General features: G+C 48.2%; 1 protein-coding gene across 1 annotated transcript in view; it reads right to left on the bottom strand.

Moving 5' to 3' along the window:
* The window catches only part of DCLK2 (doublecortin-like kinase 2), a 141,318-nt gene that overhangs the window by 5,219 nt on the left and 111,352 nt on the right, over positions 1 to 24,747 (bottom strand). Inside the window, exons 9-17 of the mRNA XM_014543855.1 lie at positions 24,272 to 24,380; positions 22,770 to 22,827; positions 17,483 to 17,602; positions 17,109 to 17,255; positions 10,219 to 10,352; positions 9,711 to 9,788; positions 3,583 to 3,679; positions 2,683 to 2,763; positions 1,753 to 1,869 (exon numbers count right to left, since the gene is read on the bottom strand). Coding sequence (XP_014399341.1) covers positions 1,753 to 1,869; positions 2,683 to 2,763; positions 3,583 to 3,679; positions 9,711 to 9,788; positions 10,219 to 10,352; positions 17,109 to 17,255; positions 17,483 to 17,602; positions 22,770 to 22,827; positions 24,272 to 24,380 — 941 coding nt within the window. The remainder of the gene's footprint in view (positions 1 to 1,752; positions 1,870 to 2,682; positions 2,764 to 3,582; positions 3,680 to 9,710; positions 9,789 to 10,218; positions 10,353 to 17,108; positions 17,256 to 17,482; positions 17,603 to 22,769; positions 22,828 to 24,271; positions 24,381 to 24,747) is intronic.

The following is a 24,747-nucleotide window of genomic DNA, read 5'->3' as shown; positions in this document are numbered from 1 at the left end:
TCTCTCTCTCTCTCTCTCTCCCTCTCTCTCTCTCTCTCCCCCACACACACAGACACACACACCCATATCTCCCTCTTCCCCCCCCTTCTCTTCTATCTCACCTTCGCACCTCCCCCTCCCCCCAGCCCATTTTCTTTGTCTCTACTTCCCTTAAACCCCAAGGGCCCTTCTTATGCTGTTCCTCTATGGCTCACGGCTACTACCCCTGTGACTTTCTAAATAAACTTTCTATTAAATTTGGGGGGGGGAAGATGGTTCTTTTCAAAGTGTGTAAGCTGTCATTCTGTGACAACGCCGCCTTTCTCAGGCTTTCTGCGAGCACGGCTGAAATGCCAGGAAAACCACAACTCAAGAGGCCTTCCCAGATTTTGGCACAGAACACTCCAAAGTCCTGAAACGTGTCAAAAGATCCTGTTTGCAGGCTTTGTCTGGGGGAGGGGTGGGGGGGGCAAGCTTTCCAGCAGGGAGAGCTGAGGGAGGTGCAGGGACAGACAGAGGGCTGCCAAGTGCACGCAGCCTCCCCGGGGACGGAGGAGGGACAGACCAGCGAGGCCAAGAAGGTGGTGGATACTCAGCAGCTGTATTTCATCTTCACCGGGGAGGGGAGGCGTGTGCTCCCACCCAACTCCTATCGGGATATCCTTAGGTTCCTAAACTACAGTGCCCCAGGAGAATAAGCAACTGGTTTCCTTCCAGTTGGTCAGGAAGCAAAGCAAACCTTCCCAGAAGGGGCGGGGCCTGCCCTGCCCTGAGGAGGATGGAGCTGGGAGGCGGCCAGCAGGAGCTGCAGGCCGCCAGGTGACTGTAGGTGCTGTGAGACCCAAGGCTGTCAGGAGTGGCCTAGATGTTAACAACCCGGGCACCCGTTTCCTAGAAAGTCTGGTGGTGAGGACACCCCAGCTGAGTCTCTGGCTCTGGGGGGTGGGGGAGGGGCCCCCCCTCCTTGCTCCCCGAGCCTGTGAGGGGTGTGGGCAGATGGAGCGCCCAGGCCCAGACGCTGGCTGTTTCGCACCCTGGCTCCATGAGCGGGTGCGGGGCTGCTCAGAGCTGGCTGCGTGGTCCCCCTTTGCCAAGGGCTGGGGTCTGACAGCGTGGCTGGGGGTGCTGAGCACAATTCCGGCTGCTTTGTCTGTTCTGCCCTTATTTCCCTTTTGCTGAACTTACGTAAACTGGTTGTGTTTGTGGATTTCGGTAAACTGCCTGGAAAACACTCTGGAAGAAGGAAGGCCTGAAGAAATATGGCGATCGTTGTTCCAGACTTCTCCTAACATTCTACCCCGAAAAAACCAATTTCTCTACAGTGTTCGGTACTTTTAAAAGCCACAAAAGACCGATTTTTAAAAATGGCATTTGTTTAACTTGGGCTGTTTCTTATCCTAAACCTCGAAGAATAATTCGCACCTCCAGTCGCACCTCCAGTGGACTGTTTTGGAAGCCTCAGGCAGGCAGGGGGTTCCTTCCTGGTGCTATAAACCCGGCAGAGGGGAAAGCAGCAGCCACCGCCCCGAGGGCACTGGGCCCAGCCGGGCAGGAGCGCCTGGGCCTGGACCCGTGGCCTGGCCTCGCTGGTGTCTGCGCAATTTCCCACCCTGTGCACCTCCCGTGCCAAGCCCATCTCGCAGGGAGAAGAGGACATGGAAGGCACCAGCTTCCATGTGCGGGAAGCTCTTTAGCTATTTACTTCCCAAGCGTCAGGGTTGGCGGAGAGTCAGGCCAGACACGGCACGCCCCAGGCAGAGCCGGGCCACTTACCATGATCACGGAGACCCCGGTGGTGGTGCTGTTCTGTTTGGGGAGCGCGTTATTAAAGTGCTGTTTTAGTTTACCTGTCACTTCAGCCTGCATATTATTCTCCTGGGAGGCGTCATCCTACAGAAAGGAATGGAAGACAGTGGTTTGAGTTTCCAGGGCTCCCTTGTCTATTCCTTAACAGGCAGGCACACACCACCCACCACCACCACCATCTCTTCCAAATGGGCCATCTTAGCCACGAGGTCAGGGGAACCACGGCCTATGAACAATGACCCTGTTACTCTGCAGCTCTGGGCCCTCAGAGAGACCTACACCATTCACCCGGCTCCTGAGGTCCTGGCGGAGTTAATTACCCTCACGCTCTGGGAGCCTCCCGAGCGAGGGGGCGCTGACTTCCCAGGGTCACTGTTCACAGGACCGTGTTTGCCCTAAACCCACAGGCATCACCTAAGTCCAAAGAACTCTAGTCACCAGGACACACCCTCCGCCCGCCCGGCTCTGGGAAGGACTGTGCCTCACTCCCCACACACGTCGGGGCTCCTGTGGCCATGGCCATGGAGACAGAGGGATCAGGGTCTGAAACATGCTCATCTCTGGCCAAATCCTGAAAACCCTCAGCCCTAAGAGCCACAGAAGGCAAAGCCGAAAGGCTCCTTAGAGGACAGCCCAGCCAACCCCTTCCTTCTGCAGTGCTGGGAGCTGAGGCGGAGAAAGCGACAGTGGCTTGCCAGGGCCACGCACAGAGCAGGATCGAATACTCGAGGATCCTGGTGCCAACTGCTCCAGAGAAGCCCTCCAAGGAGAGAACAGGCATCTACCTGCCGCGGAAGTGGGTGCAGAGCTTCGCCTGTGCAACAGCCGTGGCGAGGAAGCATGCCGTCGGCCACGGGATGCACAGGTGAGGTCACTCCCGGGAGTGTGGGTACCTACCGACACCCAGGGGTGGCTCAGGATTTGTCCCGCAGTACACCGTGCTTCCACGTTGACCTGAAGCATCTGGCTGATTAATTCCTGGAAAGAAATGAAGAAGACAACAGAGGTGACCAAAGGGCGACAATTCCAGCGTAAATACAGAAATTGGAGTTTGCACAAAGTACCTCAAGGAACAGCCAGCACACTGCTCAGACATTTGAGCTGAAAAGCTATTATTGCCTCCACTCCCAGCGCCCGCCAGGCGGGTCCGCAGGCACAGCTGCCTCACGTGGGCAGCGTGAGAGGAAAGGCTCTCCTGGGCCCACCTTACACCCAGATGTTCTCCCCGAAGAGCTCTGGTCATTGCCACCCTCCCACAATGTAACACTGCGCTGCTATTCCTTCTGGCAATTCAGTCTGTCTCACGAGTCTACCCCCATGTTCTGATGGTGCGTAGTGCGTATTTTTTGAATAAATGAACAAATGTTTAGGGCATAAAGGAGCAAAGGAGGATAGCGGACGCCCGCTGGGAGGAGAGCCAGGCCAGCTTCCAGAACCTGGTTAACCGTGTCTGAGATGATACTATGGAATGAACTTGAGAAGAAGCGTGGTTCAAAGTCAAGAACAGACTTGGAGCTAGTTTTTTAAATATATTTTTTATTAATTTCAGAGAGGAAGGGAGAGATAGAAACATCAATGATAAGAATGAAGAGAGAGGGAGAGAGAGGGAAACATCAATGATGAGAATGAAGAGAGAAGGAGAGAAAGAGAGAAACATCAATGATGAGAATGGAGGGGGGGGAAGAGAGAGAGAAATATATATATGGGAGGGAGATATAAATCGTCTGCCTCCTACAAGCCCCACATGCGCTGAGGACCCTTGGACATGACGAGCCCACAGACAGGCCTGGAGCGTACCTTTGCGGAGTCCGTGATGTTATCCCAGTAGGGGGCTGGGAACTCGAGCTTCCCGGCCAGGATCTGGTCGAAGAGGTCTTCCTGAAGATTGTTCTCGCTGTTGGCAAAAAGGAAACGGAAGCAGAGCCAAGGTCACCACAGAGTTTCCAACAAAACACTCACGGGAAAGGTGGGGAGAGGAGTCCAGCCTCGGGCTTGGGCATGTCCCATCTCCACTGCATGTGTGATGACACACTTTTCCCTTCAGACGTGAACAGTGAGCTTGAGAACACGTCCAAAGGCCTGGGAATGAGAGAAAGGGGGGGGGGGGAGAAAAGAGGGAGAGAGAGAGAGAGGAGAGACCCACAAAGACTCAAGAAAGGTGCGGAGTGGGCACAGCTCAGCTTGGGGAGATGAAGGAGGCTTGGAGATGGATGGTGGTGGTGGTTGCACAAAACTTTGGTAATGTGCTTCATGCCACCGACCTATATACTTAAAACAGTTAAAATGATCCACTTTGTTATGTATATCTTGCCACAATAAAAAAGACAAGAAAGCCCTAGCTGGTTGGCTCAGTGGGTAGAGCGTCAGCCTGCGGACTGAAGGGTCCCAGGTTCGATTCCAGTCAAGGGCACATGCCCGGGTTGCGGGCTCCATCCCCAGTAGACGATATGCAGGAGGCAGCCAATCAATGATTCTCTCTCATCACTGATGTTTCTCTCTCTCTCCACGTCTCCCTTCCTCTCTGAAATCAATAAAGATATAGTTTAACAAAAAACAACACAAAAACAGAAAAACATGGGATCCACGAATCATATAAATCCTCATTCCAGGAACAAGAGGCACCTCAGCGTCTGCCTCACTTCATGGCTCATGGCAGTCAGAGTGGAAAAGCAGTGATGCTGAGCCAGATCTCCTTGCCCTTCCTCTCCCCTTTTCCAACCCAACAGCCAAAGATGAGTGAAGCGGCCAACACGTGAAAGAGTCATCCAGAGGTCAGAGTCGGGGTTGAACAGTCAGGACATAATTGGCTCCCCATGGGAGCCTGACGTTCAGGTAAGCTCAGTCCGGAAGGAAGAGCCCCTGGAGGATGTCAAGGAGAACCGCACAGGTTGGAACGAGCTCTCCTCGCCGCCCGGTGGGCAGCGTCCCCACCTGTGCCTCACGGTCACCACCTTAACGGTGCACTGGCTGGTGCCTAACAAATACGTGATGACTTGCGACAGAAAGTGCCGGGGAAAATGCAGCAAGCGGATGCCCCCCCCCCCCCCCCGCCCCCAGGAACCCGCTTCTGCAAAGCCACAGAGCCCCTCGCCTAATGGGCTCATCCATGGCCAGAGTGAGAACAACGTCCTTGCCTTCCAGGGTCATTACGAGGCCCCAGTAGAAAACTCAGCATGGACTGTCGGAGTCAAGATCACAACCCGGAAGTGGAGTCCAGTCCACCTGGCAGGTGTCCAGCATTTCTTAGATTCCCAACACGACGCCGCAGCCTGGTGCTCAGGGTGCTCACAGGCCCGGCCGCCAGCCCTGCCAGAGCGGGCAGGGACAGTGTGGTGTCCTTAGAAACTGGCAGTTTAGGACAGTACCCAGAGTCAGACTCTGGGGCAGTGAGATGATGTGGCTATTTCATTCTTGTTCTATGAAAAAGAGTAGCATCTTTGAGATGTGCAAATATCCATGACATCTACCCAAGCCCAGTTCAATGCACAGCTGCTGGCCACGGAGTCTGGGTCAATAGACACACTGAGAAGCTAACGTCAGCCTGAAAACCGGGCAAGGCAAAGAGATCCCCACCGCTCTCCTGAAAAGCGGTTTTCTTTGAGTGTGGACAAACTGATTCTATTTGTGTGTTGTTTTGTTTTGTTGTTTGTGTTTTTATTTAAATATATTTTTTATTGATTTCAGAGAGGAAGGGAGAGAGAGAGATAGAAACATAGATGATAAAGAATCATTGACTGGCTGCTTCCTGCACGCCCCCTACTGGGATGGAGCCTGCAACCCGGGCATGTGCCCTTGATCAGAATTGAACCCAGGACCCTTCAGTCTGCAGGCCGATGCTCTATCCACTGAGCCAAACCGGCTAGGGCATGCGTTGTTTTTTTCTGGATTTTTTTTTTTTTGAGTTTTAGAGAGAAAGGTAGAGAGAGGGAGAGGGAGAGGGAGAGAGAGAAACATCTATATGAGAAGGAGATATAAATCGCTGCCTCCTACAAGCCCCCCACTAGGGATTGAGCCTGAAACCCAGGGAATGAGCCCTTATCAGGAATCGAACCAGCAACCTTTCAGTGCACGAGATGATGCCCAATCAATTGAGCCACACTGGCCAGGGCAAAGTGTTTCTTTCCTTTTTTTTTTTTTCAAAGTGTTTCTTTCTAGATGTCTAAACCTTTTCTTTCCTTTTCACTTATTTCCTTACTGACTGCACTAGGCTCAACTGGCCTTCAAAATACGTGAAGGATGCACCTAAAACATAATGAGGTTCTACGAAAACCTTTAGAAAACCAGGGGACGCCAAGAGACAGTAGTAGAAGCTATAAAATAAATCACCTCTTTCCAGAATCGACCCCTCCATCCCTATAACTCCAGTCATCTCCCTTTTTCTTTTTTTCCTGGAATCTCCAGTGACTTATATTCTGTTAATACATATGGTTTTATTTTGTTAATAAACAGCTAAAAAGTTGGAAGTGAGTCTGCAGCATTCATTCCGGTTCTTGGCAAACATAGCCTGAGTCAACAAACAGAACCATGGAATGTCCTGGCAATTAGGATTCACCCCAAGCATCCATGCTGTGAACCGCAAGCGGTTCAGGCTTCCCTCACTAAAAGAACAGAAAGCGAAAGATCATTTATCCTTCTTAGTAGTCACAGAAGAAAAGCCACTCCGAATCTACACTGGATCTATTACCACATGTATATGCCACAATCTGGCTAAGATGCTTGGGGGCACTTATCCTAAATCAAGACAGCCCGGAATCAAGGTGCTCTACACCTAAAAATGTGCATTAAGAAAAACCTCAAAAACAACAAAAGAATTTGCGTCCATTCTCTCTCTTCAGTGATAAGTCAAGGCAACGTCAAGGTCAGGCTAGGTAACCTGAGAACGTGGGTGAGCTATTCTACACGTGATGTCCAAACACTTCATTTATGGGCTGTGCCTGTTTTTAAGAGAAACACACAAAACAAAAAAGTCTCAGTCTAGTCATGCAAATACTCCTTTTTGTCAGTGGCCCTACAACAGACTTGCTTAGGCAATAACTAAACTGTCGGTTGCCTCTAGAAAACCAATATCCTGGGGTTGAGAAGATGGAAGGAAGAATTCATGTCAACCTAAGACCAAAGCCTGGAAAAAGAAAAGTGAGACACACCAGAGCTAAAGAAGCGGAAACTGTAAACCCCACATAACAATTTCAATTAAAAGGCTTTGGGTTAAAATTACTTTGGGTATAAAACAAAGACAGTGTTTTGAAATATCTGTTTGAAGGACTTTCATTTTAGGTACAAATTTGTGCAATCTGTTTTATACCAGGGCCCTTTATCACGATTTACAGGACCGTTTCCATACTGTGCTCCCTATGCAGTTTGAATAAAGTTGGTCCTGGGATCTCTCCAGAAGGTCTCTGTGCCGTGAAGATGCTTCTGTAACAAGCACTTAACATTACAGATTCCCTCTCATCACAGCATAGGAAAGACGGGAAGCATTTTTGTAAATTTCCTAAGTAAGCTGCCTGGAGTTGTGGGACCAGCTTCTGAGTAGAATGTTTAAGGGCAGTAGCTTTACTGCCTTTGATTAGCCAGCCTTAACTCCAGATCCTACAAAGAAGCTACTGTCCACTGGGTATCAAGTCACAATAAGCACATACTTGTTTAATGTGAGCCTCACTTTTGTTAAAAAGGAAAAAAGCCAAGTCAAAGGAAAAAACTCCCAGCTGCACTGACAAGTGGAAACACTAGAGGGAGTTGTGAGTACACCTTCCTCTAACACTGATCCCTCCCTGATACCCTTTTCCGATTGGTCTCCACTTGGGTCAACCATCACGGAGGGGAATTCCGCTGTAACTGGCCCCAAGAACAACAGCTAGCATAACACACTACCCTCTACGCTTTACTAGTTCCCAAAACAGGTCATTGCTGAAACCAGCCAGGGCACCGCGTGATTGAAAAAATGGCCACAAATGATTCCCTTCCCTGTAAGTATGGGTAATCTTCTCCCACACTTACTCGAGGCTTGGCTGTTTGACTTCAGTTGGTCAGTAGGACATCAATCAGCAAATGTGAAGCAAGCGGAGACTTGAAAAGCACTCAGGCCCTCTTCTAGCTGCTTTGGGGAGTCCTGAATCCACTGTCATGGGAAACCCAGGCTAGCCTACTGGAGGCTGAAAGGCACACGGCCAGGTCATATCGGATGTCCCAGCTGACGCTGAGTCAACTGGCAGGCACGTGAGTGAGGCCACACTGGATCATCAAACCCCCACTGAGCCAACCCAGACCAGACCGGAAGACCCGCCCAACTGATGCACAGAACTAACTGACAGCCCAAACTGTTGGAGTCATTTGTTATTCAGAAAATGTTAAGTGATGTGTGCAATAATCCTACAGTCTGTGCAACCCACCTGGGCAACGTCTTTGATGGAAGACCACGATACCGATGGCCAGGCAGAAGGCTTTCCACTTGTAGAAACCGAACCCACGCCACAAGGACAAGGCCCCACTCACTTCTGCGCCTTTCACTAAATCAGTGGTTCTCAACCTGTGGGTTGCGACCCCTTTGGCGGTCGAACAACCCTTTCACAGGGGTCGCCTAAGACCACCCTACATATCAGATATTTACATTACGATTCATAACAGTAGCAACATTACAGTTATGAAGTAGCAACGAAAATAATTTTATGGTTGGGTCACAACATGAGGAACTGTATTTAAAGGGCCAGAAGATTGAGAACCACTGCAAATGTTTGTGATTCCCAATCCTCAGCTGAGCATACCCCAATGTCCTGTTTACTTTTCTTGATCCATATTCTTGTGATGTGTGTCTTTACCCCTGAGACTCTCAAAAGGAGAGGCTGACACCTCTGTGTCACTCCCGCGTTCGCGGTAGTGTCCGTAAAAACGGTCAACTCAGCTGAACATCGATCATTTCAAAAAGATAAAACTTTCAACTTTTCTGGATGTTTGGAATCTTTCAGAATACGATGGTTGGGTGTGGTGATGAAACAAGCCTGTTTTTCACCTTCAGACCTAACATCACACTGTCAATACCATGACCTCAGAGGATACGTTGTGTTCCCCATTTAATTCCTGACATTTAGAATAGCTCGTAGCACACAGCAGCTACACAACAAACAGTTGCAAAGTGAGCAAAAGAAGAGATTAAAATGAAAAGAGCACTCAAGAAAGCCCAGAAGAAAATCAAATGTGCCTCAATAGGTGAACTTCTGCTTCAAAGTCACCCCAAAGAAGGAGACGGAACTGATCAAAAGAAGTGCTGAGGGCGAAGCCCCATGTCAAACCTGTGCACACTCACGGCTGAGTAACAAGTGTGCCGTGCCCTCCGTGACACACCCTGACCCGGGTGTGCCCCCTCTGCTCCCAGGGGCATGGTTACCAAGGACGCAATCCCTTTGTTCCCAGGCCTATTTATGCAGAAAGTGTCTGTAATTCTACTCCACTGAGTATTATGTGAGTGGATACAATGAATGTTATAAGTTCTCTTTTCGGTAAGAACTAGGTTGAATGCTTTGGAAAATGAGTGGTCAAAAAACTGTTCCCAAGTTAAGTAGGAGAGGCAACTATTAAAAACTGGAAAAAGGCTTTCCTAGAAGGATCAGATTGCTTCGCAGGATCTATAAATATCACTCCCCTTGAAAATAACTGAGAATGGAAACTGCAGACACTGGATGGTGGGTGTGGTTTATAGAAGAATGACCATGAGAAACTCATACACAGCAAAGGCCCTGGCCTCACATCAGAGGTGTGGTCGAGGGATATACATGAACAGGTTGTAGAATAAGATGAAGAGTGAAAGGCAGGTCTCTATACGTTTTAGCTGGCATTGTCACTGACCAGCTCTGGTCCTGACTGCCAGGAGTAACATCTGCTTCCTGATCCAGGGAGAGGGTTTACTACTACAATTCAAATGCTGTGCTGACCTTCGGAACGGCGGGAATCCGCAGAGAAGTATGTACGTGATCACGCCTGCTGCCCAAATGTCCACCTTCAGGCCATAGCTAGAGAAACAAAGTGGGTGTAAGGGGGAGAAATAACGATATTACCCCCAGAACCCTCCACATTACCCGAGTACTTGCCTTTGTGGAAAAAAAAAGGGGGGGGCCTTTTCAGTATCAAACTGTCCATTTCACGTAGAGGAATTCACTGCCCTTTGGGCAAAGGCATCTGCTCTTGTCCCAGTCCTAATTACAACCATGGGGACACTGCCATGTTCCCATGACCAGCCTGGGAACAAAAGTCCCGGCCCAGGCCCAGAGCTCTTAAACGTAGAAGCACACACTTAAGTTCCCAAGATCAGAGTCATGGTGCAGGTGAGCCGTCTCTCCCTCCCTCCACCTTCTCGGGAGTCACGTGAAAGCACAGGAGGATGCCCAAAACATACCTTTCCCCACCAAAGAAGGGCACAACCCAAACCACCAGGGGTCTCACCCGGTTTCAGCAATGATTTCTGGAGCCACGTAGGTTGGTGTGCCGCAGACAGTGTACAAGGGCCCTTCCACCACGGTGGCCAGCCCGAAGTCGCCCAGTTTCAAAGACTTGGTTCCATCGGGATACTCGCACACCTGGAACAGAAACCGGCCGATTGTCAGACGCTGTTTTTGGTCTCCATGATTCCAAGAGGGGCTTTGGAATGAGGTAGAAATGGCAGATATGTTGACCAATAAACTCAAAAGAAATCTCTGCTTGTTATAGTTAACACTATGATTTATCTTTGATGCTTTGAAGCCCGAAGGTTGCTCTGGAGAGATTTTTGCATGATTGTGCGGAATTTGGAAAAGACATTTCCTACCTCTGCAAAAAAAGTGCCTTCCCTAGGAGCTTACTGAGCACGTGTGCATGCCCACACAGCAGCGAGGGATGCTCGCCTGACATGGCGCGAGAGGCCTCTCGGCCTGGAAGCGAAAGCCTGGCCTGCACTGCGTGCTTCCCAGAGTGAGGTGCTCGAGAGTCTCGGAAACACGTTCATTAAGTGCCACGAAAGCACCAGGTGTTCTCTAAGAGACTTGCATGTTTCGTGTAGAAAATAAAATTAGGACTTGTTCTCTGCAGAGTCAATGGTGAATATAAACATTACGTGGGGGGAACCTTGGAAGTTTAGACAGAAAATGAACGTTGGAATCAGACAGCTTGAACGTGAATAACCAAGCACTCCCCTCATTTTCTGGCTGTGTGACCTTCGAAGGTCACTCACCCTCTCTGAGCACATCCCCTCACCTGTGAAATAGGATGATACGGGATTGGTGTGAAGATAAAATGAGAGCAGGCTTGGATCAGGGCTCTGTGAGTGTTCCTTCCCTCACCTGGAAGGTCTGGCTGGTTAGATCAGAAACCATGATATTGGAAAAGTTCCCAAGATCAGAGTCATGGTGCAGGTAAGCAGTCTCTCCCTCCCTCCACAATGTTGCTGAGATGTCAATGTTTTTGCTTAAATTGAAGCGACTTTTCTAGACAGCCTTTCAGCAACGTGTACATTTCTTAACATCATTTATAACCTCTGATCCAGGAAACCTACTTCTCAGAACCAACCCTGAGGGAACAGAGATGGACCCTGAGGTTATATACCAGGGCATCAATCTCAGACTTTTATCTATCTTTTAAAAAACTGGAAGCAACATAAGTCATGGAACATCCCTGCAATAAAATATTATACTGTCACTAATAAGCAGATTTCAATAAGTATTAATCATATGGACACACTCACCATATTACATAACATAAAAAGGAATATTCAACATTATATATATATATGTAATATGACACACCAAGATGCTTAGTGTGTCCCTAGGTGTTAACATTGAGGATTACTTGAACTTCCTCCCTTTTACTTTTCAGTAGTTTCCAATGAACATGCATTGGTTCCATAATTAGGAAAAAATTTATATATTTAGGCAGATTTTCCTTATGGGACCACAGTCTGGAGGTTACATCCTTACATGGATGGATCTGGAAGCAATCCAGTGTGTGTGGGAGCATAATACAGGTCTGACTATAACCTTTAACATGCTCTCTGTCTCTTGGATATCCATTTTGAAAAGCCTGAATTTCAGAGACTATCTGCAAAGGCCTCAACTGGACTTATGTAACATCTTCCTCTATTTTTATACTTTATCGTTTGCTTTCCCTCAGATTTTACTATAAGCTGGCCAGGTTTTCACCTAAATTACTACTTATGAGAGGAGTGAAACATTTAGAAAATTATGTTTTTTCAAGATAAGCATGTTAACAACATCATCCATTAGTCCGATGCTTAAAGAGGCGAGTGATTTATACAGCCATCAATAAAACACATCAAGGGCCTCGGGCGTCCCCATCTTAATGACCCCCTAATCTTTACAGGCATTTCATCAAGGGTGACCCCGAAATGCCGTCTTCCCATGGGATGTCCTCCTGAGTTTGAGAAGACTGTTTTTCTCCCGGTTTTGATAACTGCCTCCACGTTGATGTCCTGCACACACCCAGCACACAACTTTAGGACGTTCAAGTTTCACAGGAACCCCTCACAGACATTCATCATCCCGAGTCACCCCGACTCAGCAGGACCGTATTCAAAGCTCCTAATGGTTTAGCCTGAAGCAACAGAACCCAGGCTCAGTCCTGCTGCCGTCCTAGGCCGCCCGTCCATCCATTATGCCTAATGTAAACACGGGCGAGAACACGCGGGTGGAGGAAATTACAGCCAGAATTTATGACGCATTTACCAAAACCCAGACGTCAGGAAGAAATTCCCGAAGTAATGGCAGTGATAAGAACATTATAAGCAACATTATAATTCTAAATGCATCATGAGAGTTTTTTTTAAAAAAAAAACCAGTTTCATTAATGTCATTGTTATTTTGTTTTTATAACTTTAAAATACACTCATTACCTACGCTTTTGAAAAATAGTGTTTATTTTAGACATTCAATTTAGGGACGCCTCGGGGTCCTCCAGGGTTGTTGTCAGACCCTCAGGAGTCCCAGAAGCCCCGTTTTTCACAGCCCCTGTAAGGAATTCCCAGTCAGTCAGAGGCGGGAACAGAACGAGAAAGGGGCTGAACAGTCCATAACCGCCGAGTTATGTCTGAGCAAGTGGTGCTTCTTGGCCAAACATCAAAAGGGAAGCATCATCAGGGGCAGACGAGCCTGAAATAATAATATTTTATCTGAGTCATCTCTCCCCAGGGCTAGACACAGAGGCAAGTGTGTGGAAGACAATTTGAGTACATTTCAAATCTCCGCTGGAGACTCTCTTCAGAGCAGGAAACATCTATCTATCATCAGTCTATATGCACGCACACCTGCACACGCACACACACCTACAGCACTGCTTTAAGGGGCTGCTTCGCACACCCCCTCCCGGGGTCTGCATGACCCGTGTGAGCTGGAGAAGGAGGCGCGTGCCGGGCTCCAAGCGTTCTGTCTGGCAGAGCTCAGTTCTCCCCAGGCACCCGCATTCTCGCGGGGAGATGTCTATATTCTCCCTGGACTGCCGTCACCACCCGCGGGACCATTAGGAAGAGAATCGTTGCCTCCATTCCACAGATGAGGAAACTGAGGCACAGAGCACTCTCGTGAGCAGTGGACAGCCCAGTGCACATTATCCAACCAATACCCCTGCCGTCCGGGGGCAGTCTGCTCTGAGGAGCCACAGGCCTGGCAGAGCCCCCGACCACACGCAGGGATTCGGGGTGCATTCAGACAGACCCCGCTGTGCGCGCCGTGGCCCCGCGGCGTTCCTGTGCCCGGCCACGGGCGGAGACGCCTGTGAAAAGTGGTTCTCGGAATGCAAACATAAAAAATGTGAGGAATGCAGATCCCACATACGCAGCGAACGCCGCATGTTCTCTAAATAAAATGTCAACGGGATGATTTAGAAGGACTTCAAATGTGAGAAACCAGCCCTCTGCTCTCCCGTCCCCGGAACTCCTGGAGAGCGGGATTTATCACGGCCGCACAGTTAACTCTGACAGGGCACCGCCAGGCCGTAACTCACCCCGGCAAGGGCCACCGCTGCGCTCCCTGACACGGCGGCCACGCACCCCCGAAGGCAGGGTTTAAATTACGGCACCGGCACCGCTGCCAGAGAAGGGGATGCAAATCAGATGTCTGCTCTGGTGTTTAAAAAACGGAACTTGGTCCTGGAGCAGGAAGAGGCTGGCAGTCACTGTTTACTTTCAGCGCCACTGGCACGTCTCCCCCTCGGCCGGTGCCCACCTGCAGGCTGAATCTAGACTCTGCTAAGGGGTCTGGTTGGGATTTCGAAGGCACGTGTGTTACTTAGACATGCGCAGCCGGGGGTGTCCGGAGGCTGGCCCATGGCCCTTCTTCCCATTTCACACACTGGCTTCTTCCAGACATTGGTTTTGTCACCTTTTCTTTCTCCTCCCTTCTGAGTAGCACAAGGGGGCTGGTGCAGGTGGAGAAGGGCGGACACACAGCCGGGCCCGGCTACACGGATGAGGAGCTTGATTCCAATGTCCTGGTGACATTCTGGGGCACGCCGTGTGAGACGTCACTCCCCGTCACAGCATCTTCCCCTGATGCATAACACGCTTTCACATTCTGAGGCTGTCCATGCATTAAAAATTGCGAGCGGAAAAGAGAAGAAAGGAGAGGCGAGTGTGGACTTGCCAGAAGCCAGTCCATCCTTGCTGCTTGACACAGTCGCTGCAGGGAAGAAATATCTGCACAGCATATGTTTCAAGGGACCTGGCGTATATGGCATACTGTTCTTAATATGTTTGCTCCCCTTCTTGGCGCTATGTGTTTTAACCAAGGTCACCTCTCCAAGAAAGGTTGTTTCCCCAGGTAGGGATTTTTCCCTGAAGTTAGGGAGGGAATAAAACCCCTTAACTAAGTGCCAGGTGGGTAGTTAATCACTTTAACTACGAACAATGACACTTAAGCTACATAAGATTTACTCCCTGGAATGGAGATAAGAAACGCCCTAACCTTTGGAATAGAATGGATAGGATTAAAATCAACTGGTATAAATACAGATGTAACAAGACAATAAAACACAGAACCTGGCTAGAGATCCTGGCTAGAACCTGGCTAGAGAACCTGGCTAGGCTGCTGACCAACTGAACACTGTCTCCGTGTCATTCCTTCTTCACTGACTCCGCCCACACCTTTGGGAACCCCTGGACCTGCTGGGGTTGGACCCCAACATGGACTCAGAGAGCTGGGAGATGGACACGCAGGTCCACAGGAAGGTCACTAATGCCTCGGGCAGCCTCCTGCGGGGCCCAGAGCTGCGGTTGGGGCTGGCTCCACAGCAGCCAATGGTTCGCGGGGACCTGTGGCTCCTCTGTCCACAGGGAACAACGTCGATAACTGCAGCACTGGGGTGAAGGGGCACGAACAGCTGGGAGAGATCAAGGGGGTGTCCTCACTAACACCACAGCATCTGTGTCTGGCCACACTCGGGGACAGTCCTGTCATCTCTGCCGGCAAAGCCCTTAGGCAAACCCAGCCAGGCAGCGGAGGGAGCCTAGGCCTGCCAGACACCGCAAGGCCACCGTGGGCAAGACGCCTGTTTGGAGGAGAGCACACCACGTCCTCGCCTCTATCCCGAGGCCCAGTTACAATGCGGCCTCCGTTCCTCCTCCAAGTTCCTAAAACTGAATCACACTGCATCTGATTTTACCGAGCAAGGATATTTATTTCCCTAATAGGAACATACAGAGATAAAACGCAGTTCCCTCCCGGCAGGAATCAGTCAGAAAAAAAAGTCCCACGCTTTCAAATGGACGTTCAGAAGTCATCAAATGGTGTTACCCTACGGGGAAAACACACTGTGGATGGGCAGGAAGCCCCCAGCAGGGCCTCAACGCCTGTCCATCCATGCACATTCCTTCCAGCGATTATTTGCGTGGGGCCAGCATGACTCGTGCTGTAAAGATGCGTGCCCCAGCGCCAGCAGCTAGCTAGCCGAGTGACCGTCAGCCAATCTCCAAACATTTCCTGCACATCCACTGTTTAAGGCCTGGAGACACTAGGATAACTGGGACACAAACCTTGCCCCCACTGGTGCTTATGATCCAGAATAGGAGACAGACAGAGTAAATGATAAAATCGATGTGTCATGGCAAGTGCAGCAGAAACCAGAGGTGGCCACCACGGACTCTGCCCAGGGCTGAGGCCAAAGAAGTCGTGCCTTTGGCTCCGTCTCACAAGATCAGTGTGTTTGTCACACTGCTGGGAGACAGGGCAGCGCAGAAACCAGTATGGACATAAGCAGGTGAGGTATACTAGTAATGCTATTGATAGTCAGTTTTAACTAACTACAGGGGATGGGGAAGCCATTGAGATTAACATGATCTAGAACACTCAGGTAACCTCACCTCCCAAACAGTAATGATGATGACAGCTCAGCCCTGAAAGGCAGAACTAGATAAACCAACAGTCTTGTGTATGTTTGTGTGCGTGCATGCACAACTCCCCAGTCAGCCTTTCTAAAATTCCTCTGCAATGTAGACACAAGGATGGGCCCCACCAGCAAGCTTTGCTTAGTTAGTAAAGCCATCAGGAAGGTGTGTTAAAGGTGGCTTGATGGGTGGGGAAGGGCTGGTAACAGAAAGGAGGCTGGAAAGGTAAATTGGGACCAGATTAAGAAGCACTTTGAGCCCAGCCAGTGTGGCTCAGTGGTTGAGCATGGACCTATGAACCAGGAGGTCACAGTTAGATTCCCATTTAGGGTGCATGCCCAGGTTGTGGGCTCAATTGCCAGTAGGGGGCGTGCAGGAGGCAGCCACTCAATGATTCGCTCTCATCACTGATGTTTCTCTCTCTCTCTCCCTCTCCCTCTCTGAAATCAATAAATTTTTTTTTTAAGAAGCACCTTGAGTGCAACAGTACACAGTTCTGTGAACAATGGGGCAAATGAGACTTTTCAGCAAGAAAAATTAGCATCTCTGGGTCTCAATTTCTGTATTTGTGAAGCTGAGATGAATGGACTAGATGTTCAAAGTTCTGTCCAGCCCATAAACGAACCCTCATGCTCTCATTCTGTTTACCATTTATTCTTCAGACTATTTTGCCTCAAAAGAATTTTCCTGTTCACCTTTCTTCAGTCAGTACTGTCAACAAAACGGAAGTGAAAGCACATTTTCTAACATCTGGTAAACCATACATGCATAAATGCAGTTCAGTTGAAGAAATTCACTAATATTTGGCGGTGACTGACTTGCGTCAGACTGATTTTTGAAATTTAAACTCTCTCAGCCCCTTGTTGCAGGACTGGTCATAGACTCTCAAATGTCACTGTTTGCATGTGATTATGGTCATTTTAAAGGAAGAGAAACATGAGGTGGGACAGAAAAAGCAGCAGTGACGTACCAAGAGGTTCTCCGGCTTGATGTCCCTGTGCACAATGCTGAGGCTGTGCAGGTACCTGAGGGCGTTGGCCAGGTTGTACACCATGGCACTGCCATCCCGCTCGGTGTACTTGGTTGAAGAGGTAATTGCATCAAAGAGGTCTCCACCCTGAAGGACACGAAAGAACATATCAAAATATCAACAGTGGCAATCCCATGGAGGTAACAAAGAAGGTCATCGGCCTGGAGTTGATTTTTTAAAATGCTACGAAAATGGATGATTACGAATAAAGCTTCAAGGTAGCAAAACATGTTTCTGATTAGGTCCTTCAAGAATACAGTTAAGTCTCGGGATCTGGCGCCAGGGAAACCTCCTGAAAGCTCTCCCCCTCTTACCTTGACCAATTCCATCACCAGGAAGAGCTCGGTGGCCGTTTCCATCTCCTCCACCAGCATGATGATGTTCGGGTGTTTCACTTGGCGCAGGATGGACACTTCATTCTCGATCAGGTGCTCCTGTCAAACGGGGGGGAGGTGACCAGATGGCCAGGACCCCTGCCTGTCTGTGCCCCAAAGGACACCGGTTTGTAGGGCTGGTGCTCAGGGAAGCAGCTCCCTTGGTGCAGAGACACCAAACCCTGCCCTCACCGGTTCCCACTGGGACAGGTCAGTGTGACATCTCAGGGTCACTAACAGAAAGAACAGGCACCCTTCAAAACAGCCCTCAGCAGGGCTCAGTGGGGCCGCCCTGACACGTAACAACAGACGGCCTTCCTGTCTCTTCACGGCCTCCAACGCCTCAGGGGGCTATGGTGCTATGAAAGTGCAGGCACGCGGCTCTGTGCTTGTACTCCAGCGGGAGCCATGTTTTAATCCCCGTTCCCTGGGAAACAACAACTGGGCATAAGAGGAAACGGCATGCGTGTGGCACAGGACGTGGGCATTAGCATTTCGTTCACCAGAGGATGCTCCTGATGATCCTGTATTTCAGAAACCAGGAAACATACATGCTCACGGGGACCATGATTCTGATTTTAACCCTACTCACTTCTCCTCTGAAAATACCACCCGATTGTCAGTCCTGGGGAGTCATGTATTGGGATCTGCCCTGCATCAAGTTTACTCCCGGCATGAAGGAGTTATTCTCCACACACAACGATGGGTCATGAGCAACTGCTGCTCTGTTTTATCATGAGACATGAAACCTCTCAATAACGTCACACCCGTCGGTCCTCGTTAACTGTAATAATGAATTATTTTGAATTTGGGGTACACTCTGTGAAATTAACAAGCTGCCCTCTGACACATTCTATAGACACCATTTGCTACCTAAATACACACGTGTATATATCCATGTGTGTGTGTCCCTTACACTGTCCCTTGTGCCTCTGCTATCATGAATTCCAGAACTAAATTTAGTGTTCCACTGCAGTGGGAACACAATGATCTTATCTCTAGTTCAGGATACTATTTATGGTTCCTCTCTTATCTTCATGCATCCATGTGAACGTGTGTTCTCACCGTAAGCCATCTCCAATGCTTTTCTGACAATAGTTGGAAGTATAAACGTTAACAATAAGTAATACACAGAGAAAGTCCGTTGCAAGCGCCGGCACAGGGTGGGCTGTGTTTGTTGAGCGTGGAATGCCCTGTGCTTGTCCAGGTAAACACTGGCCAATGACGGTGCAAATGCTAACCGGAGGCAGGGGAGAGAAAAGAACCAGTGCTGACCAGGAGTCCAGTCACTGTTTGTCCATCGCTGTGCAGGGTGCTTGTGCAACATCCTCACCTTTCATCCTTTAGGGCAACATCCTCACCTTTCATCCTTTAGGACAGTGCTTTGAGGCAGAATGCAAACCCCAGGATCCTGACCTCCAAGCCCACACTTCCTGTGCTACACAACATCACCTTTCAAAGGAGATTGCTTTGGTCAACGTCAAGTTGGAATTTTTCAAAAATGAAATGATAGCTGCACAGCTGTATACATTTAATTGCTCGAAAAGACAAGAACGGGAGGCTGCATCATAGTGAACTGGGCAGCGAGGCAGACCCACACAGGCGTGGAGCAGGAAGGAACACCTATGCCCTTAGCGAGCAGGGCTGGGAGGGCCGCATTCCATGCCCAGCGCTGGGAGCAGAGTGAGCTGCACTTCCCTGAACACAAAGGGGAGAAAATGAATCCATTCCCCTCTCTGTGAAGCCAGGACAGCAGTCGCTACCACTGTAGTAAAAGAGGCATTTTTTTAAAAAGCTAAATGGACGTATCACTTCAGTTCTTCCTCCTCCCCATTTCTGCCAAAGTTGGAAGAGTCTGTAAATTTACCTCTGCTTGTGATGCTCATTGAGAGTGATGTATATAAAATAATCCCCATCACCAGGATCCAGGATCTCTCAAATTGGAGTTAAAATAAGATGTCTACCGCCTAAGGCAGCGGTTCTCAACCTGTGGGTTCCGACCCTTTTGGCGGTCGAACGACCCTTCCACAGGGGTCGCCTAAGACCATCCTGCATATCAGATATGTACATGACGATTCATAACAGTAGCAACATTACAGTTATGAAGTAGCAACGAAAATAATTTTATGGTTGGGTCACAACATGAGGAACTGTATTTAAAGGGCCAGAAGGTTGAGAACCACTGGCCTAAGGAGACTGCACCTCCCCAAAGTTGTCTTTTCCCATGAAAAGCGTAACAGAAAGGCTCCTGGGACGCCATGGATGACTTTCCCCTGGACTGCGGGCAGTGCTGCATTTTACATTGTGCAGCAATATTTTCTCTACCACTACATGTTACCTCAGATCACTGTCCGACTTGACAGTGGCTGGTATTGTAAGCACAGAGCAAGTGCAGTTGTTGGGATGTGGGAGCCGCTAGCCTTTGTTCCCAGCCTCTGACTACGCCTGTGTGGTTGTCTATGAATCCACTTTTAAAGGAATCACCATCAGAAGCAAAACAAAAAGCAATGCATGAAAATCTCTACAAATATTACCTTCCCATTTTTCATGCAACCCAAAAGGTATCTTCGCTTCTAATACCTAAAAATACTCTCAAGATTTCATTTTCCAGGAAAAGATTTCTAAATACAATAGGAACACCACTTTTGCCTTGAACTGCACTGAACTAAACATTGTTCGACCATCTACCATTATTTATGCTAAGTGATTCATGGTTCTGACTCCGAATAATTTACATATGAATCATTTCCTGGCAGTGTGCCCTGGATCTGTGTGAGAGTAAATGACAAGGAAAACTGCTAACTTGGCAAAGGATACCGCCTTATCTCTGTCTGTGGTGGTTTTGAACATACAAAAGAGACAGAGATAGAGATAGATAGAGAGACAAAAGGAGGAGGAGGAGCAGGAGGGAAGAAGGGAGGGAGGGAGATTAGGGAATAAACAACTCTCCCAAACCAAACTAATCATTCTGTCTCCACACTGCCCAGCCCCGTAAAACACACACAGTCCTTTCCTCCAGTGCCCTGTCTCACTGAAGGAACCTGGCTGCCCAGAGCAGACAGGAATCTCGCCCCCCCCCACCCAACCTCCCTCCCTCACCCTCAGTACAGCTCCTGCATCACCAGGTCTACCTTCTCAACAGCCACTGAATCCATCCACTCACTTCCATCCCCAGTGCCATCTCTCACCGAGACCTCTAGGCGTTTGCACAGGTACTTTCTCCGTCTGGAACGTTCTTTCCCCACATCTTGGTGAATTCCTGTTTATTCCTCAAGACCAGCTTAGATCTCACCTCCTCTATACAACCTCCCTGCCGGGTGAGGTACGCCTCTTAGCTGCTCTCATGGCCCTCTGTGCTGGCTCCCTGCACAGCTCCTACTGGCTGTCCTGGAGACTTTTGTTTATCTTGCTCTCCAGTAACCGGCCCAGTGAGTCCTGAAGTGCTTGAGTGAGGAAACACACTGCGCATGGCTCCTGACGGGCACTGGCTTCACAGCTGGTATCGCTGTGCCCTCTGAGTATCGCTGAGGAGGATGCAGTCAGAGAGAGAAATGTTTAAATCACCGTCTGTGATTTCTGTGGTGGAGCTATGTAGTGGATTGAATAATCGTCCCCCAAAGAGAGCAAGCCCCTGAATTTGTAAATGGTGCCTTATTTGGGGGGTGAGGGGGAAGATCTACAGATGTGATTACGGTTTCTGGAAGAGATTGCTCTGGATTAGCTGGGTGCCCTCGCAGCTGGCCTTAGGAGATACGAGGCAGAGGGAGGTTTCCCACCCCGAAGAGGAAAAATGAACACGCAGGAGAGTGAGTGAGGTGAAGATGGAGGCCGAGGTGGGAGTGATGTGGCCAGAAGCCAAGGACCACCATCCGCCACCAGAAGCCATTCAGTCAGAGGCGAGGAGCAGGTTCCCCCCAGGGCCTCCCGAGCTGTGAGAGAATAAATTTCTGTTGTGGTAAGCCACCGAGTTTGTGGTAATTTATTCCAACATCCTTAGGAAACGACTACAACATTCATTTGGATTTATGTCCTGCTTGGGCTCATAACACGTGGATAATGAATGCAAGGCTGTGGGAAGAGAAGGAAGGACCACTTCTAAGCACCATAACAGAAAGCTCAGAGCTTCAGACACTGTGGGAATTCAATAAATATTCATTTAGAATGAATATTATTTAGCATATTAGGCAAGGAAGAATTCTAAAATTTACAAACACCACAGCCTTCTCAACAGCCTCCATAAATCTGGCCCCAAAGCTGATCTTGCAATGCTCTCCTACTTAGAAGGTCCGAGCATGCTCTCTGTGCCTGGGGCCTTTGCTCAGGCTGTGGCCACAGGCAGGAGTTCCTTTCATTGCTTCCTGCTGAAAGCCTGCCCCCTGCTGGGAGCCCAGCGCAAATGCTTTTTGCTCTATGGTGTCTTCTCTGATCATTTATTTCTCTCTCATATGCTTCCCCACAAACTCTCCAGTTTGCAGAACTGGTATTTGTTTATATACTAAAATACTATACTTGCAGCACAGTATCTTGCACACGTCAAATTTTAGGTAAACTTACCTAATAATGCTCATGCATATTGCAGACAAGCAAACCGAAGAGCAGAGAGGTTAACAACTCCCCCACCCTCCCCCCACCACGTTCTTATTACACGAACAATTGAATAAATTTAACTTGCAGAGGGAGCACGATAAATTGACCAGTGTATAGGCTGAGTAACCAACTAGCCCAAAATTCCTACCCCTGCTCTGCCTCTGCTATCTAACCTGAAACTCTGTCTCCTTTTATGTAAAACTGGTACATCTGCCAGCGTCATTAAAGCAGGAAGGCCAGCTTGTTAGTCTGAAAGGAGGGTAGAGTCTCAGACTTCTCACACCTTTTGTGTGGTTCTGGGTTTTATTTTGAAATATGCATCTCCTAGAGAAGAGATTAAAATTTAACATTTTAATCTTTATTGGTGACAGTATTACACATGTCCCCCTTTACCTCCACTGATCTTTTCTAGTATATTTTTTGATAGTGAGCGCCAAGATCAAAACAATGTACTGTTTTAGGATTAAGGTTTCTGAAAAATGGCAGGGAAAAAAAAAAGCTTCCTAGTGTTTCCTGCACTAGTTTCACAGGTTTATTCCTGTTGTGGACTTGGCAAATCCTCACTTCAATGCCTTCAGCACAATCATCATCTTACCGCAGTTTCTCAGTTTCTTTTACAAAGCAGTTATGTATACTGTACCTTTCCACAACATTTGGCTTTGTCTATAATCTTCAGGGCAAACTCCTTTCCGGTGGACCTACGGAATAATCAGAGGAAGGCCATTTAAAGCCGTCAGTCATAGATAAGATAGCACCATCCTCCCTGATTTCCTCTACAGCACAGACTCAGGGAGGAAAGACTGCTTCCTCTGCTCATCAGAGACCGTGCGGCCTGGGGTCAGGGAGAAAGGTACCCCCAAAAAGAAAAGAAAAAAATCCAAAGCCACACTGTCTATCTCCTTTTTTTACATATTATTATGAAATAATTTACATATTAAAAGTACTTAAACTCTGCTGTATCAGACATGGACAAAACACTGTTTTTTCTAATACTTAAACCTCAAGATAGTTCCCTTAGAAGGCAGAATAAAATTAGGAAAAATGATTCAAAGTAGCTGAAAACTTCCTATTACCAATATGTCTTCACATTAATCTATTAGTCCATCATTCAAACCTCAAAAGTCCCCAGACTTTCAATATCTATTTCTCAGCTCCAACTCCATCTGGTGCCATCTTCGCCACACCTCTGGATGCCCGCTTCTGGCACCAGAGAGATCATTTACGGGGACGCACAACTCTTGTTGTTATTTAACATTTAATCACCTTTCGCATATTTTAGTCTGAACCTGCCAAAAAATATCTTTGCATATAGGAAAACAGTTCAACAACGAACGTTTCAGAAGTTCTGGAATATAGCAGATCTGACCAGTGGTCACACTACCACCAGTCAGGCCACCTTGGAAAAATAACTTTTAAGTTGCTTTCCTATAACATAAACCAAACCCTGCCTCGGATTTCTAATGGCACCACCATAAGGAGGTGCAGCAGAATGGAAAAGCAGTGGTTGCCAGAGCTTCCTGAAAATTCCCCACAAAGAGTAAAAATACTACTGAGAACAGGCAGGGAAGTGGCAGGCATATAAACACAGAGACTAATCTGAGTCTTTTCCGGCTTTGATGTTGTTTACGAAAGGCCTGCAATTTGAACGAATGCTTTTCTTACCACTTGAGAATTCAGGACCTTAAAATAAAGCTGGACAAACAAAGATATAATTCTAATATAGGCAACAGTCTGGACAATGATCTTCAGTGGAGTCAGAGCTCATGCATCCTGAACTACTGGTACATGCAGTATTAACTGAGAGGGTCACTGTAGGGACTAAACGAGTTACACCACTGAGAACCGTGCCTAGTACAGGGAAATGCTCCATGAGATTTTTAAAGAATACATCTTATTCTTTCCCAGTGTTCTCTGGCTCGTGGATGAGACATGATATATTGCTCAATCAAAATCAAAGCAGGTGTACGTATACTCTATCTGAATACATGTTTTTTCCCTGAAACACTGCTTGTGGGCATGCAAAACAGCTGGGGCCAAAGTTAGGCTCTTTCATAAAATCTTGTGTTCACTCCGGTTAAGAATAAACTCCAAGGAGAAATGTATGGGTAGGTGGAAAAATGATTATCCTCACCATCCACTCACCTGTCCATGCACTCTTTGACTACTGCAAAATTGCCATCACCAATAACCTTTCCAATTCTGTACTTCTCAAGAAGAGTTGAAGATTCAATGCACCTGTTTCCATTTATGCCTACGAAAGAGGATAAATGCAAAGTTGAAAGAACACACCAACATTTCATCTTGATTCCTATATACTTGTCTAACAATCAATTGCAATGCATTTATTTCTAAATCTATGGTAAAACTATAAGGAAAGTCTCTGAGCATATTGTCTGAATAGAATACCTGAATCACCGATTTTCTTTCGACTTGACTGGTTGGCATCAGAAACCAATATAATCAATAAAGATAACAAATATCTGAAATACCAGCTAAAATAAGCGATTCTTTGTGAAACAAAGAAGTCTAACTAAAACTTCAAACTTTTTTGCCAAATTTGAGAAAGAAGAAGGGGATGATGTTGGGATTTAACCTTAGATATTGTCACAAGATTTCTC

The sequence above is a fragment of the Myotis brandtii genome, unplaced genomic scaffold (genome assembly GCF_000412655.1).
Source record: "Myotis brandtii unplaced genomic scaffold, ASM41265v1 scaffold34, whole genome shotgun sequence".
NCBI classification, from domain to species: Eukaryota; Metazoa; Chordata; class Mammalia; order Chiroptera; family Vespertilionidae; genus Myotis; species Myotis brandtii.
This window is presented reverse-complemented; position numbering and strand designations above follow the sequence as displayed.